General features: G+C 51.6%; 1 protein-coding gene across 1 annotated transcript in view; it reads right to left on the reverse strand.

Moving 5' to 3' along the window:
- KCNG1 (potassium voltage-gated channel modifier subfamily G member 1) overlaps nt 1–5,668 on the reverse strand; it is a 9,164-nt gene extending 3,496 nt beyond the window's left edge. Inside the window, exons 1-3 of the mRNA XM_086852543.1 lie at nt 5,200–5,668; nt 1,993–2,105; nt 5–755 (exon numbers count right to left, since the gene is read on the reverse strand). Of these exons, the coding sequence (XP_086708669.1) occupies nt 5–709 (705 nt within the window). The 5' untranslated portion in view covers nt 710–755; nt 1,993–2,105; nt 5,200–5,668. The remainder of the gene's footprint in view (nt 1–4; nt 756–1,992; nt 2,106–5,199) is intronic.
- Nucleotides 5,669–17,119: the final 11,451 nt, after the last annotated feature.

A 17,119-nucleotide genomic window follows, 5' to 3' on the forward strand; every position in this document is an offset into this window, starting at 1 on the left:
CTGCTGTAATAGTTACAAACAAAACAGACAAACACGCAAACACCTTTCCAGGAAGGCCAGACTGGGGCCTTTCCACCATGTCTTGCAACTTTCTCATGCACAAACCAATTTTTGTCTCCTCTACTGTTTCACCTGTTGTTTCATTTTCTAGGAGGTCATCCTCCCGTTCATTAATCTCTGTGAGCTCCTCCATTTTTTGCAGGTATCTCCTTTTACAACACCAGTCCAAGTTGTCTTCCTCAATGCCCCAGTAGAGCAGCTCCTCTTGGAAGGACAGCGCACACATCTCCCGCAAGAGCCGGAGTTTGCCGACACGCAGGAAGGTCAGGATGGTCCTGAACGCCCCCGGGTTGCGGTCGAAGAAGAATTCATTGCACGTCACATCGTAATCGTCACAGATGTTCAGAATGTCGTCAAAATTAGTGCAGAACTTGAGCTGTCCCAAACGTGTCAGGGGGAACTCATCCAGCGTGGTCCAGGGGAGCAGGTACTTGATGCCCCCCACGTTGATAATTATGTGACGCTTGCGGTCGTCGGGGTGGAAGCCTTTGAGGAGATCCTCCTGAGGGTGGATTAGCCTGGCTCTTTGGTAAAACACTCCCTTGAGGGTTTCAGATTCTGGAAAGAAAGTGTGGTTGAAGGAAGCATCTGAAGTACAGCTCAGGGCACTATAGTCATAGTCGGAATTTTCTCCAGGCATAAGAGTCATCTTGGAAGACAACTTTGCATCCCTTCGCTGCTCCTGCAAGTGTCTTCTGGAACAGAAAACAGACACAGGGGGTGAGGAAATGACAGCCTGCTTTCAGGTTCTGAACAAATGCAGGGGTTGGAGCTCAAAAGCATTTATGGATGATAAGAGCCATTGTAAAGAAAAACAGCAGTGGTTGTGCATGGTCAGTGGCTGGGATTGTCCAGCACTGACCCCATAGCAAGGGCTGGGCCCGGCTCAGGAGCTCTGCCTGGCAGATTTAGCACACTGCAGGCTGCTCCTCTCTCACATACAGAGGTCTCAGTTCCCAGCAGATAAAGAGGGAAGCCAGGAATAATTCCTCCATGTGGCAGGATGTTTCTGGTTCAGAGTGGAGGTATAAAAATGATGACAGTATCACGTTAGGACACGGAATTCAAGTGTGTTTTGTAGAAAATGAAGTTGTATAGTTTTTTTAAGTATTACCCATAAAACTTTGGAGTATTTTAGTACCCATGAAATATACAGAAAGAATCAGAAGTCAATTATGTTGTGATTCTGTAAATACACACTTCTGAAAACCAGTTAGTACAAGAGTAATTTCTAAAAGGCCATCTGGAAACGATTTGGGGGAAAAAAAGCTCACTTGTATTGGTGATCACATAAACATTTGTATAGAGTTTATACACAATTAATGACATGGCAACTCCCTTTTTATGGCCTGATTTACAAAAGATTACAAAGAAACACAGGATTTCCATGCAAACCTTGGACTGTTGTTTCAGTTATCACTCACACCCTACGTGCAGTAGTAGGGCTTTGTCCTTGCACTACACTGAGCCAAGCTGCCCTTCTCTCTGACTTTAAGAACCCAAAAATTTCTAATGACAGCTTGGAAAATCCTGTTCAAATTCAGCTCATGCAACACTGGCGTAAAGTCCAGGGAGTGAAGGGAACAGAGTTGAGCTGGGTATCAAACACAGGAGCTGGCAATGCTCGACCTCCTGGCCTCCCTAATTCACTGCACTTCAAGAGTCAGCCTGGAATCTGCTCCTCCACAGGAGGTTGTGCAGCACTGCTCCAAGACCTTCCATCTGCACACTCAGCCTCAGCCTAGTGCCTGGAGCCCCTGAGGTTCACTTGGTGAGAGTATTTATTTATTAAGGAGATTGTGCAATAGAGAGACATTAAATATGCACCAGTATTTTGGGTTTCTAGCCTCACGTTCACAGGAAAAGAATAAATATTCCAGTTGATTGGCTTCAGTAGCAGTAGAGCTTTGTTGTTCTGCTGGCTGCACTCACCTCCCCTTGGATGTGACTCCAGGGATACACCCCCTGCTAGGGCCACTTGCTGAGCCACAGAATCCTCCTTTTCAGAAGCTGGGTTTATAAACCACACCAGGAGTGGTACATACCTGTTAGAGAAGAAAAACTCATGATTACACAACAGCAAAGGACTCACACCACAGCTGCACATCAGCTTAAGAGCTCTCCTTAAGTGCTGCAAGGGCACTTACAATGCTTCAATTAAAAACTCCCTCAGTCCTGCTCCCAAACTTCCCAGAGGCTTTGGGCTGCACAGAGCAGCTCTGGGCACATTACAAACAGGTCAGCTTTGGATGGAGTGCTATTTCCTGACTCCTCACTCGTACAGAAGCACAGAATGGTTTGGGTTGGAAGGGACCTTAAAGCTCATCTTTGGCAGCCCCTGCCATGGATCGGCAGAAGAAATGCCCTGGAGTGCGAGCGACAGGTTTGATATGGAAACCAGGGCTGCCTGATGGATGTTTATGTAGGGCTTCATCTCTCAGACCAACTGCTGTTTTATTTAAAAATGCCTTTTCCCTTCTGCCTCAGCCACGTCTAAGGCAGGGCTGTTGCAAACAGAACGAAGACTGACTGATATAAGATATGGATAAGTGGGAGCTGTTAACCATTTTCCCTTCTGTAATACCAGATGATGTTGGTTAGCAACAACTTATCCTCTGAATCTCAGCCAGGAAAAATGAGGAGGCAGCTCATCTCTGTCACTGGTTTGATCTCCCAGCACATCCACTGTTGACACAATGGGAAGAAATGGAGAGAGGGAAATGTAAATGTTCTGCGTGTGTCAGACACACGCTGTAACCCTGAGGCAGCAACTGTGAAAGAGCAGAGCAAAGAGAAGGGGATTTCTTTCTTCGCTGCCGGCTCCTCGACCTGTGTGAGACAATAAATTGGACAAATGAATCCCCTGTGTGCCACACTGAGTGGCTGCACTTAGCAAAGGTTGCTCCTTGGTTTGCCATAATCAGAGCTGGCAAGCCTACAAATCCCACGTAGGAGCTGATGCTCCACATGGGCTATTTTCATGTTCTTTGCCTCAGATACACGCAGCATCATATCTACAGGGGAAGAGTAGGAGGAGATAAAGGACAATAATAAACGTGGCCTGACTTGAAGGGAGAAAGGAGAAAAATAAACCAATGCGTTTCTCCGTGTGTTTCTTGTTTCCCTTCTGAGGGTGCCTCAACAGAACGATGGTCAGTATTGCTTTAGGATGAGAGAGATCTAATTAATGAAGGACTCCTTGCTGCTGAACTTAAAGCCCAAGCAAGCTGGGCTTGCTTTTATTCCTCCCTTGAAGCTTGATGACACTGGGGGCAGCTGATAAGAAACGCCTCCAGGAGCAAAGACAGCACACTGCAGTCTAAGGTCAGACAAACACATTAGCCTAGAGCCCCAACCTTCCCAGCAATTAAACCAGATGAACTTTCAGGATCTGCTCTAACAGGAAAATCCTCTGCTCTGCTCTGGCTTGGTCAGGCCCAGTGGTAAAAGCCCTGCTGGCCAGAGGGCTGAGCAGCATTCTGCCCTTGCAATGCCTGGGACTCACTGGAGCCCAGTTCATCTTCCTGGTGCCCCTGCTGACAGAGCACTCTCCTCTTGGGCAAATCCCTTCTCTCTGAGCATCACTGAACCCATGCTCTGTAAACTCACTGGGGCAGCAACTGCCTCTTCCTACATTCTCCACGCTGGGACTTGCTCTGCCTTTTAGAACCTGCCGTAACACAGACCAGAGCTGGCCTGGGGCAAGGGCTCTGGGTGACTCCAAGGGCTGGATTGCTCATGGGAAGCAAGAGAGGACACATTCTCAAAAATCTGTCCTGCACAAGATGATATCCATTGTGTCTGGTGAAGAAATCAAATTAGAAATCCGTACTGCCCTTACTTGCAGCCAAAATTCAGGAAAGATGCCAGACTCCGAGGCAATGGGAAAAGAATTATTAAAGATGCCCTTCTGGGGGAAGAAACAGAACTCATGAGAAACATGATAAAATTCCACTGCAAGTGTCGTTCCCCCCCCAGTGTCCTCTGCAGTATTTTGAATTCTGCAGTGCATCTCTGATGTAATCAGAGCTCCTGCAAGGAGTCCTGCTCTGCTCCATGGTGCAGACAATTCAAAGTTGTGCCTGGATGATAACAAGCCTGCAAAGAAGAGGCAGAACTCCCCCCTAGTATCTTCTGTCAATTCCAGTGCCTTCAACTCATCTCTGCTGCTTTTCACCATTTGTAAATGAACTTTAAAAAAAAAACATTGAAAAAAGTTTCAGATTTCAGTGCAGGTTGAATATGAATATAGAGATTTTTTTGGAAAGAATTCCATAAGGAACGTTTTCATGGTCCCTCCTCCTCTAGTCTTTCCTTAGTTAAGCAGGCAGCATTTCCAAGCAGTGCCCACTCAGCTCTCTCCTGGCACGGGATTTCCGTGCTGTACCTGTCGGCCAGGTGCCTCCTGCCACACTGCAAGCCATCTCCTGCAGCTCCTTACAGCCTCAGAACACATCTCAAACTTCAGCTTTGCTTGCAAAAGTGCACTTCCAGCCAAATCAGAGTAAAACTTAGAAAGGTCAATGTATAACATGAAATAAAACTCTCCTGAAAAGCAGATAAACTGAAAATAATAAGCTCTATCTCTATCTTGCTCTCCCTGAGCTGGACAGTTGTAGCATCTTATGACAACCTACAAACAGAATTATGCCAAATATGTTAGTGGTTGGTTTCATAAAGCTGAGCCTTATTCTACTGATAATAATCAGAAGTGAAATAACTTTGCAGATAACTTATAACCCCAGGAGAACGTTCTGAAATACATTAGGATTAATAACTGCAGTTACTCTCCTGCTGTGAAACATATTTATGTCAACGAATTTTAGCAAGTCACATTCATAGAAATATCTTAAACGTAATTTTAAAAAGTAAAGGATTTGACATTTACTTGTATTGATAAATATTTTGCTACCGAAATGAAGATATGTAGTCACATAAGTCACGGAAGAGTTCTTTCACGCTTGTCCTGTCCTCACCCCCTCCCCAAGTCTTTTCCGATGAACAAATCTACCGGAAAGACATTTCCTATCCAGAGCAGTTCGCTTGATGTGTCTGTCGGCCAGCAGCGAGCAGCAGCCAGTAAACACACCAACATAAAAGACATCCCTCAATTATTTAAAAATGAAAGCTATAAAGGACCTTCAGATTAGGCAAGGCGGAAGAAAGTGGCAAGGCGAGCCTCCATGGAGCCGGCCGGGGCAGGCGGAGCAGCACGAAGCGAGCCCGCAGGATGAGCCCGGAGCGCCGTCAGCCTCCTCGGCGGCGGGGCCGGGGCAGGGCAGGAACGAGAGCGGTGCCGGGGAGCAGCCGAGCCCCTCCCGCTGCTGGCGGCGCGGCCGGCCCGGCTCCGGCAGGGAATGACGGCCGCTCCCTCTCTTCCATCCCTGCGGAGGGACAGAACCTGTTGCTGCAGCCCGGGGGCCCCGCCCGCTCCGGGGGCTCGGCGGCTCCGGCCACCCCCGGCCGGGCGCTGCCCCCGCCGCTCCCCCGGCGCCGCCGAAGTTGCCCCAACTTGCCCGCAAGTTGCCCGCGGCGGCGGCGAGCGCGGAGCCTCCGGGCTGGGGCGGCTCCGGGCGCTACCGCGCCGAGCCCCGGCCGCGGGGAGCTGCGGGGCCGCGGGCGGCACGGGAGAGCTCCGGCCGAGCCCCGGCCCCGCACATGCTGCGGCACCGCCACCGCCCCGCCACCGCCACCGCCACCGCCACCGCCACCGCCACCGCCACCGCCACCGCCACCGCCACCGCCACCGCGCCCGGCCGCGCTGCCCCGCGCCGGCCGAGCAGCAGCGGCAGCGGCAGCGGCAGGAGCAGCAACGGGAGCAGGAGCAGGAGGAGGAGCTCCCGAGCCGAGGAGGGGCGCAGCCCGGCCGGGGCCGCCCGCAGCCCTGCCCCGCGCCCGCAGCGCACAGGTGGCATCCCGGCCATCCCGGGAAAACCGAGTATCCCTGATAAACCGAGCATCCCTGACAAACCGAGCGTCCCTGACAAACCGAGCATCCCGAGTATCCCGAGCATCCCTGACAAACCGAGCATCCCGAGCATCCCTGACAAACCGAGCATCCCTGACAAACCGAGCATCCCGAGTATCCCGAGCATCCCTGACAAACCGAGCATCCCGAGCATCCCTGACAAACCGAGCATCCCTGACAAACCGAGCATCCCTGACAAACCGAGTACCCCGAGCATCCCGGCCGCGGGGAACCCCTGCCGCTGTGTCCCTGCCGTGCAGAGCGCGGGTTCTGTGCTTGGACAAGGGGGATTACGAGTGTCCATGAAAGCATAAATCCCATCCCAGCTCACTCCCCGATGGGCGCAGAGGCTCCAGGAGAGCCGAGCCCGTGCTCTGTTCCCGGGGCACCCTTGCCCGCAATCAGCTCCCCGGGCTTGTCACAGACTTGGAGAATACTGCCCGGCTCTACTTTTAAATGACATTAGTTTGACATCTGGGTGGAAGTTCCTCTGTGTGGGTGTGATCTCCGTTTGAAAGCAGCGGGCTGAAGCTCACTGCGGGTTCGGGAGTCCCCGGCAGCCCGGGCTGTGTCTCAGTCCCGAGCGAGCCGCTCCCATCCCGTGTGCTGTGTCCCCCCGCGGGGACAGACACGGCGGTACCGCTGTCCCTGAGCTCCCTTCCCTGCCGGGACACCGCTCCTGGAGGGAATGTCCTGCAGGTGATGGGGACAGTCCCCACAAAGGGACAAGGGCTGGCTGCTCCTGCGGGCGCTGTGCCCTTCACCCGGGGCACTGCGGGGTCTCGCTCCCAGCCAAGTCCTTTGTTGCTATGGTAATACAAATGAAAAATCTATACTATGGTAATTTTAGCAAAACACCTTTTTTTTTTCCCCCGAAACTAAATTGGACGGTGGTTCAGGATTGTGTGGGCACACAGAAATAGTCGTGCTGATATTCCTCAGCCGGAGCTGTTGAACAGAAGTTCTGGAGAGGGCTGGCAGCGACTGGGGCTGGCAGCTTGGCTGCTGCTCCCTGATATTGCACAGGGTTTTTATTTGACTTTGGAGAGGTTTCTGAGCAGGCTCTCAGCCTTTGCAGGTAGCAGGGAGGTGACAGGTTTTACTGGCCACAGTGACAGTAAGAGAGTTTTGGATTTTGTACAATAGTCTGTAAGGATCTCGCTAACAAAAGCCTGTTTTTTAGGTCTTTGCTGCTGAAGAGGAAGGACACATTAAGCAGGGTCTCCCAGGGAGGAATCTGGGATCAGTTTTGGTCAGTGTTTGCTGTAAGAACTTGGGGGACAGAAAGAAGGGCATTTCTATAACGTGTGCAGCGATTCCAGCACGGAGTGCAAGGCTGACATTTCAAATGACCCTGAGATGCTGCAGAGCCTGCCTGAACTCAACACATTGAAACTGTAGGAGAAAAAGCCGGTGTGGTGTGCCACAAAGGAGGAAAATCCCACTCCAGATGAACCCTGAGAGGGACAAACCCTGCAGAGGAGAGTCAGGACGGTGGTGCTGGCAGCCTGGGCAGTGGTGCAGGGCAGGAGGAGCAGCTGGAGACATCAGAGGGCGTCATTTCTGTTCCATTTCTGTTCCATTTCTGTTCCATTTCTGTTCCATTTCTGTTCCATTTAGTGCTGGCCAGGCTGGGCTGGAGCGCTCTGGCCGCTCTCAGCCGTGGCACTCACCCTCATCTCTCACAGAGAGATGCAGGCAAAGCAGAGAGGAGAACAGCAACCACAACTAGAGGCTCGGAAATGTAAGCTGTGTGGAAGACTGGAATTCATTATTTGAGCTGGAAAAGAAAACACAATGTAAGGACTCAGCAACTGTCTTCAAATGTATAAACACATCTGCAAAGATGACAGTAAACACTCGTCCTGTGACCACAAATGGTGGGACAAAAAGCAATTTGCTGAAGTGCAATTAGGGAGATTACTTCAGATATCAGGGAAAAAAAGCAAACCAGACAAAACTGTTTCCCTGGGAGTAGCTGGGGAGTAGCTGGAATCTCAGGAGATTGTAAATCTGCTCAGTGGTGATTTAAAGAAAAGACTGGATAAAAGTCCCTCAGGGCTGGCTGTGACCATGGCTGGGACAGGGGGGATTTCCAGCAGCCTTCACTTATTTCTGTGAGTTCTGGTTGCCCTTCAGCTTAGAGTGATCCTAAAGGAGAAGGCACAAAAGGACAGCTCACTACCACCCCATATGACTGATGCAGAGTTTTTCTACTATTTAATCAATCATTCCTGTGTTGTCTGGATCAGGATCCCATTTCCATCTGGAGACAGACAGGAGCAGAACTCTCCAGTGCAAGTAAGCAATTTCAAGTCCAGTTTTGAGCACTAATGACTGCAATTGGTTATTACGGTGGTCAGTGTTAATAGGAATGTCCTGGTCCCCTCTGCACCACTCCCCCCTCATTTGGACTCTGGCTTGGCAGGTTCAGGTGGGCTCAAGGACTCTGTGGACATCAGTGTGAGGAGTGGCTGTGAGACCACTGGCTGTGGCCAGCATTAAATCTGCTCTGGCAAATGGGGATCTTCCCTCTCGTGTCTCACCCACATCCTTTGTGAGAATTTCTGGGGGAGCCAGAGGTGTTCCTGTCCCTGAGGGTGGCCAGGGTGCCCCAGCAGTTTTCCTGCAGTGATCAGCTGTGCGTGGAGGGCTGCCCAAGGATTCCCAGAGTCAATCAACTGCTTTGTCCTCCTTGAGGAACTGGCAGTGCTGCAGAGAAAAATTTTAAAACCACTTTCATTACTTTTATAGCCTGTGGCTGCTTTTCCCTCTGTTCCTTTGACTGCTGACATTGAAATCCTGTTCTATCAGTTTCCCTGGCTTTTAAAGGCAATTCCAGCATCACTCTGCACTCAGGAGCAGTGCTGCCAAAAAAAAGAATTTCAACTTCACAGCACCTTTCACCTCTCACCTCCCAAACAAATCAGGAGGCTAAATTCCTTTCTTCTAAAGAGCTGCATTCATTTGGGGCACTCAGGGCAGGAAAGCATCCCCAGGCTGGAGTGTGTTCAGAGGACCACAGGATGGTCAGTGCATGGAGTACCTGCTCTGCTGGGACTCTGGGACTTGGCCTGTGCAGCCTGCAGAAGAGAACAGCTCTGGGGGCTCCTGATGGCTCCCAGTGGCAGCAAAAGCTTTTCAGAGAGACAGAAAACTTCCAAAAGCCCATTGGATTGAGCCCTGAGCTCTCCCAACCACCCCAGCCCTGTGCAGGAGGCTGGGCTAGAGACCCCTGAGGGCTGTGCCAGCCTGGATGATTTTGGGGGGAGGTAATTGCTGTTTGCAATAGTGCTGCCATTCCCAGCTCCCCTCAGATCAAGGAGACTCACCTCAAGGTGAGCAGATTTCCTCAAGTGGACCCAATTCTCCTGTCACCTCATGGTGATACATTTCTGTGCTGATTTATGGCCTGTGCAGGCATTTTTGTTGCTTGCTTCTCTTGTCTTTCCTCATGAGCAGCTCCATTCCTCTTGGTGCAGTGCCTCTGGAGTGCACCTCCTGTGGGCAGAGCTTCCACACCTGTCCCTGAGCCTTGCTACAAATAACCCAGTTAAAGCAGCAATCCATCATGTGCTGGAACTCAGAGATGCTCAGATCCAAAGGGATTATCCTACAGGGGGCTCAGCAAGCCACATCCCCGTGCTCCCCTCATCCTGCATGCCCTCCTGCTGCTGGAAGCAGCCCCAGCAGAGCCCTCCATGGCCACAGCCCGTGAGCCACAGCAGCTCTGCCAGCCCTGCCAGCCCTGCAGCTCCGCTCCTGCAGTGCCAGGGGAGGGAGGGCTCTGCCAGCCACAGGGAACTGCCCCAAAACCTCAGAGCTTTGGGTCCCAAAGCTCTCAGAGCAGCTCCCCTCGGGCACAAGGAGCAGCTCCTGCTGTGTTGGGGTTTGGTGCCTTTTGCCAAGGAATGCTGAAGGTTTCCTCACCTGCCCTGCCTGAGGTAAACATGAATTTAATCCCCTTTTATGGTCCCTTTATTGCCAGCTGAGGTGCTGTGGAGCAGATGTGGCTGCCCACAGGAATAAACTGTGTCTGTCCCAGTGGGTCACTCAGGCCCATCACTGCAGGGCATGGTGCAGGGTTCTGGCTCTGATCCACTCCTGGTCAGCAGGATCCCACCTGCAATCAGCTGGCCTGGGTCACAGGAGCTCTGCAGCAGAGAGGGGATTCCATTTACATCTCTTGCTCTCACCTTTAATCCCTAAACAACTCCTTGGGTGTTGGTTTTTGCAGGAAAGCTTTCCTTCAGCCTCATTCCTTGTACAGCTTGTGTTTGTGCACGGGCAGCACCAGGCTCTTCTCCCATTCTGCTTCTGCTTGTCCTTGCTGCAAACCATCCAGGAGAGCTCCTGAGGAGCTCCTGCACGTCTGTGTCGTGTGAGTGGCACCGGAGGAGCGAGGAGTAACACATCCCTCCTCCATCCACAGCTCTGGGGATGTTGTGTTTGTGTTTGCAAGGTGCCCAGTGCGACTCCAATTCATTTACAAACCCTTGAGATTTTACTCCAGCGCCTCGTGCTGCCAACCTCCCCCACATTCCACGTTCTGCATCCTCCCCTGGCTGCATGGTGTGTGCTGGCACCTGGGCTGCTGCAGCCTGAGCAGCGAGGCTGGATGTGACACCAGGAACAACAGCAACCCTGACTCTGCAAGGAAATGAAAGGAGCAGGAAGTGAGCTGGAAAACAGAAAGAAGTCAGCTGTTCAATTGGGCAGAAAACTCTTTAATTTGAAGAAGTAGAGAGGTGTGGATGTGCTCAGCCAGCCTCACTGGGGCTTGGTTTGGGCTGTGCAGCTTCTCCTCCTCAGGGATATCTCAAGTGCTTGGCTGTGCAGCCTCTGCTCCAATCCAGGAAAAATCCAGCCTGGAAAAGCCTGGGATTGCTGAGTGAGGAGAGGAACCTCTGCCTGCACGTATTTGTGTGCTTGGCAGAGCTCCTGCCTAATCTGAACGTGTGCTTTACTCCCTAGCAAAGGAGAATTTCTGTCTGCAGGTGACTCGTGTCCCTTTGGATCCCTTTGCAGCCAAGGAGTGTGATTGTAACTGTGGCACAAAACCAGGAACCAGCTTTAAAAATATTTATATTCCAAAGGTTTGGTAAAATGCAGAACTCCAAGCATGTTTAAATAACTAATTTATGTCGTGTACCAACAAGAGCAGTGGGAAGTGTTTACAGGAGAGGGAGGTTCTTGGGCTGAAATGAGTTTCAGGGAACTGCTGTATTGAAACTATCAGGACCAGTGGATTATTTATCATGGCTCTGGCAGGCTTCCAAAAACATATCACATTTTTTTTCAGATTACCGAACTGAAAGAGCCTTGCAAGGATCTGAGAAATGCCTTCCCAAGCATGTGCTTAAGCAGCAGCATTGTTCAGCTTTATGAGTGAGAATGGATAATGCTCCTAAATACTTCATTACAGCATCTGCCTCAGGTTAAAACCTGAACAGATCCTGTGCTCTCAAACACTTCAAGGGCAAGAGGGTCCTTAATTCCAAACTAAATCTGCAGGTTCTCTGGTGACAGATCACTCAAACTGTCAAATGTCACCTGGCATATAAATTCAGTCAGTTATTTCTGCTCAGAAATATAGGTAAGAGGAGATCAGCTTCCATTACATCTCTTTTTCTAGCTCAGTCAATTTTTAATACTGGTGATACACTCAGTGCATAAGAAATAATTATCTTAGTCATAATACTTTTGATTCATATGAAAATATACTTTGTGTTGCAGCTTTTAAAATGATTTTGACAATATAAAGGAAAAAATTTATTAGGCAAAAGCCATCATGCATGACTCCTGTAATTGCTGTTACCAAGGGCTGGGGGGATGCAGCAGGATTGGAACAATTTCTGTCTCAGTATTTCTGCAGCTAAGGCAGTGGATGGGACATGGGGAGATGGGACAGAGGGATCTGAGCTCCTCTGGGGAAATCCCTCCTCAGCCTGGGCTGATTTTCCCTCTGTCACTTGTTGTGTCTGCAAAGCAGAACATTTTCAACAGCAAGAACTGCACATGTTCCGTGCTGGAGAGCTTCCCTTTGGAAAGGGAATCATCTGGAGAAGAGCTGGTGGAGAGCCCCTGGGAGAGCTCTCAGGCTCGGTGGGAGGTGTGGAAAACCCAGTGAGGAGCAGAGTCCTTGCTGTAATTACAGTCCCAAGTCCCAGGGAATGTCTCTGGGGCCCTTGGCACAGGAATTTCCCAGCTCTGTGCCCGAGCTGTGGCTGGGCACAGCAGACAGGAGCTCCCAGGGCTGTTTGTGGCAGGTGGGCTCAGGGAATTCCTGCTGCTGGCTGCTCCCATGGCACCGTGCCTCCAGCCCCTTTCCTGCTTGTTTTGCCATTGAAATTCCTGTCAGAAGTGCCTTGGGGTCAGTGAGAGCTGAGTGGGGTCCCAGCTCCATCCTGGGCAAGGCTCAGACACATCTGAGGCTCTTCTGTCCCTCTTGCTGTGTCTGGTGGCACCCAGAGCTTTTGCTGCTCTGCTGCACAGTGTGGACAGAAGGGAAGTTCACAGATGATCACAATTCTTTTAACTTGGTGTCTTTTTTGGCTCAGATTCTGAGCAAATTGAGGTTTAATTAGCACTGTGAATTGTTTGTCCTCGTGCAGCAGGGATGGGCTCTGCTGCTGTGGCTCCTCAAGCTGCCATAATACAAATAAAGAAGAGTAATTTTCCAGCATGACCCCAATAAATGTGTGCTTTTTGCCACTTCTGTGTTTAAACTGGCAAAGGAGGGGATCTGAGGGGTGCACTGAACAACTGAGTTCTCTGTTGGATCTCATGGCTGCTGGGAATTGGGACGGGGACAGGGGCAAGGACAGGACAGGGACAGGGATGGGACAGGGACAGGACAGGGACAGGACAAGGACAGGACAGGGATGGGACAGGGACAGGGACAGGACAGGACCAGGGACAGGGACAGGACAGGGACAGGGATGGGACAGGGACAGGGATGAGACAGGGACAGGGACAGGACAGGGACAGGGACAGGACAGGGATGGGACAGGACAGGACAGGACAGGACAGGACAGGGACAGGGAGAGGACAGGGACAGGGACAGGGACAGGGACAGGGACAGGGACAGGGACAGGGACAGGACAGGGACAGGGACAGGGACAGGGACAGGACAGGGACAGGGACAGGGACAGGACAGGGACAGGAACAGGGACAGGAACAGGAACAGCACAGGGATGGGACAGGACAGGGATGGGACAGGACAGGAACAGGGACAGGGACAGGACAGGGACAGGGACAGGACAGGGACAGGGACAGGACAGGGACAGGACAGGGACAGGACAGGGACAGGAACAGGGACAGGAACAGGAACAGCACAGGGATGGGACAGGACAGGAACAGGGACAGGGACAGGACAGGGACAGGGACAGGGACAGGGACACAGCCAGGGCTGTTCTGCCTGCAGGGCTGGGCTGGGCTGAGCAGAGGCGCTGCCTCCCTGGCCTGGCCTTGTCCTGCAGATCCGTTCCAGCAGTGCAATTGCAGAGCTCGCTGGGCTGGGGGCTGGCAGGGGGCTGTTTTAATTACAGAAATTACAGCTGCTCTTTTCCACTCTAGCTGGAAGTAGAAGTCCTTAGGCACTGACCTGGAGACATCCAATTAGCTCCCTCTGAAAGCCACCACATAATGACTGGTTAAAAACTTCCCTGATGCCGCATTGTGGGCAGCAATAATTATTTGCTGCACTCAAGGGTATGACTTCGTTCTGAGTCAATGGATAACTTTTCTAATTCCTGGAAAATGCTTCTGTGTCCTGCTGTGAGCCACAGTTATTCCTTAAGAGCTGATGCAGTGGCTTTGTCTGCATGGGAAGCTGCAGCCCTAAAGCCCTGTGTGAGAGCAGAATTCCTTCCTTGTGCATCCCAGAGAATTCCCACCTGCCCATCCCACAGGATTCCCACCTGCCCATCCCAGAGAATTCCCACCTGTCCATCCCAGAGAATTCCCACCTGCCCATCCCACAGCCCATTCCCACCTGCTCTGTTGTTCCCAGGCTTTGAGATGAACCCTCCAGTGATGCTAAAATCTTGCAGCATTCAACCACGTGTGCTAATTCTTGTTATTTTGGGCAGCAAAAGCTTCCCAAGTTCTTCTGTGCTGCCTGGATAGTTCCACTCCTGCTGATATTCCAGAGGAAGCTGTGTTGTGCTCCCTGTGAGTGCTCCTATGGCAGATTTGTTACTGCTCTCCTCCAGCCCAGCTTCCCAGTGTGCTGCCCTGAGCAGAGTTTATTGTGTTTTTAATTCCTAATCCCTCCTGAAAATCCCTTCCAGTAAATAAAGCTTATTTCAACAGCCTCATCACATCCATGCCAGAGTTACCTGCACTCCCCCTGAATGCAAGATCTCATTGTTTAGAGTTTTGCATAATAAAAGGAAGCTATCCTGGCCCAGCAGTTCCAGCAGGGGAGGTTGGTTTGTCTCTCCCCACCCCAGGGCTGGCAGGTAGCAATGGAACCTCTAGAACCATACAGCTCCTCCCTGCCATGACTCACAAGCAGCTTCTCATCAAGCTGAAGTGATAACCAGTGATGCCAAAGGGAGGCAGGATGCCAGGGGGATGATCCCTGGAGCCAGGAGGAGACAGGGAACATCACCTGGAGCATGGAGCTGAGCGAATGCAGGGCCAGGGGTGTCCCTGTCCTGCTGTGCCAGGAGAGAGTGGCCAGAGCACAATTCCACTGTCCTTAGCAGCTCCAGGAGTGCTTTCCCTGGGCAGAGCTGCTGTTCCTGGGGAGGGATTCCTCACACCTTTGGTCCTCTCGGGAGCTCCTCGGGGTTCCAGACTCACCAGTCCCAGGCACCAGCCCCACCATGGGAGCTGCTCTGGAAAAGCTGATTTCTGGGGGCAGGAGGAGCCCCAGCTGTGCTGTACAAAATCAAAACTCTGCAACCCAAACTGCAAAACGTTGCCTTCCAGCTTAGGGCTAAGGCAGGTAAGTCACAAACTCACCTGGAGGGATGAATGTTGGGCCACAGAACAAGCTCGGAACAGCTGGGGCTGACTCTGGTCTTCCTGGCCCACAGATTTGGTTTTTCTTATGCCTGTAACACTTTCTGGTTAAAGACAATAACAACAAATTTAGGTGTGCTTTCATTTTCCTGAACCCAATATTTTCCTCTCTAAGCTTCCTGTGAGATGTTCAGTCCAGGGTGAACGTGACCCACGAGAGGCAGAGTCTGCGATGAGAGTTGCTGTCTGAAGAGGAAAAAGTAAATTTACCTACAGAAGGAAAGGAAACAAAGGCAATAGTTACCCACAGTGGTGCTGCTATAGAGACCAGGCCATTTCAAACAGCAGGAATAAAGAGAGATGTGTGCTAAATTATCTCTGCTTGGTTCTGTCACTGGCAGCTCGTTACCATCACTGCCTGCTGCACTGGCTCTCAACAACAGCTCCACCACGATTTCTTTAGAGGTTTATACTCACAAAAAACTCTGGATTTGTGGGACTGGATGATTTCATTTTACTTTGACAATGAGGTTTCAGCTTTTAGAAAAATAGCTTTTCAGTCTCTTTCCCAGACTCCAAATTAAAAGAATAATTTGTCATGGAAAAGTACAAAAATGGGCTTAAGGAAAATGAAAGTAACATTGATTTATTTTTTTTTTCTCTGCATAAAAATGTACCTCAGAAGTTGAAAGGAAAAGATACAAATGAAGAAGGCTGATTTAGGCACCACTGCAGATTACACACATTCCATGGATCTTTGTTTATTTAGGGATGAAACTGAAAATAAAACAAATGCGGTTCTGATTTTTAAGTGGGCTTCCAGAAATCTTTCTGTTTTATCCTATTTATAGCCTGGCAGCACCAGTAGGTGTAGAGCAGCAAAGCTGCATCCCATGGCACCTCTGTGTTTGTGTGGAGGGGGGAGCAGAGGGGCTGCACCCCTGGGAAAGGTTCCAGCAGTGCCTCCCTTGGGTGCCCCGAACCTCCCTGGCCAAGCTGCAATGGCCAAGCTGCTCCTTGGGGTGTCCCAAACCCTCCCTGGCCAAGCTGCAATGGCCAAGCTGCTCCTTGGGGTGTCCCAAACCCTCCCTGGCCAAGCTGCAATGGCCAAGCTGCTCCCCTGGTATCTCCCTGAGCTCCACAGGTCACAGGGGACAGCCTGTGCCAGCCACCAGAAGTAACAGAATTGGGAGTGGGATCACCCCTTGAGATCCACCTCTCTGGATCCACCCCTGGGGATCCATCCCTGGGGATCCATCCCTTGGGGATCCACCCCTGGGGATCCATCCCCCTGGATCCATCCCTGGGGATCCATCCCTGGGGATCCATCCCTTGGGGATCCACCCTGGGGATCCACCCCTGGGGATCCATCCCTGGGGATCCACCCTGGGGATCCACCCCTGGATCCATCCCTCTGGATCCATCCCTGGGGATCCACCCCTGGGGATACATTCCTGGGGATCCATCCCTTGGGGATCCACCCTGGGGATCCACCCCTGGATCCATCCCTGGGGATCCATCCCTTGGGGATCCACCCCTGGGGATCCACCCCTGGGGATCCATCCCTGGGGATCCACCCTGGGGATCCACCCCTGGGGATCCATCCCTCTGGATCCATCCCCCTGGATCCATCCCTGGGGATCCATCCCCCTGGATCCATCCCTGGGGATCCATCCCTGGGGATCCATCCCCCTGGATCCATCCCTGGGGATCCACCCCTGGGGATCCACCCCTGGGGATCCATCCCTGGGGATCCACCCCTGGGGATCCATCCCTGGGGATCCATCCCCCTGGATCCATCCCTCTGGATCCATCCCCCTGGATCCATCCCCCTGGATCCAATTGCCTTTAGGGGCAAGGATCTGCCCCAGGCATCTGGATTTCAGTCAGCTGCACCAGCTGCAAAAGTGATGCCCAATATAAGGATGTTGTGTTTTATTCTGATCGTGCACTGGTGGAAAGAAATGTAAATAAATAAATGAAAGGCTTTCTGTGGTGTATTTCCCATATTTGTGTAGCCAGAGCAGGTCGGGCTCATGTTCTGGAGCATCTGCTGTGTGGTTCTGTGGGGGGCTCACGAAGACTCAGCCGGTGCATCTGTTATCCTGGTAGGATGTG

The sequence above is a fragment of the Cyanistes caeruleus genome, chromosome 16 (assembly GCF_971803275.1).
Source record: "Cyanistes caeruleus chromosome 16, bCyaCae1.hap1.1, whole genome shotgun sequence".
NCBI lineage: Eukaryota > Metazoa > Chordata > Aves > Passeriformes > Paridae > Cyanistes > Cyanistes caeruleus.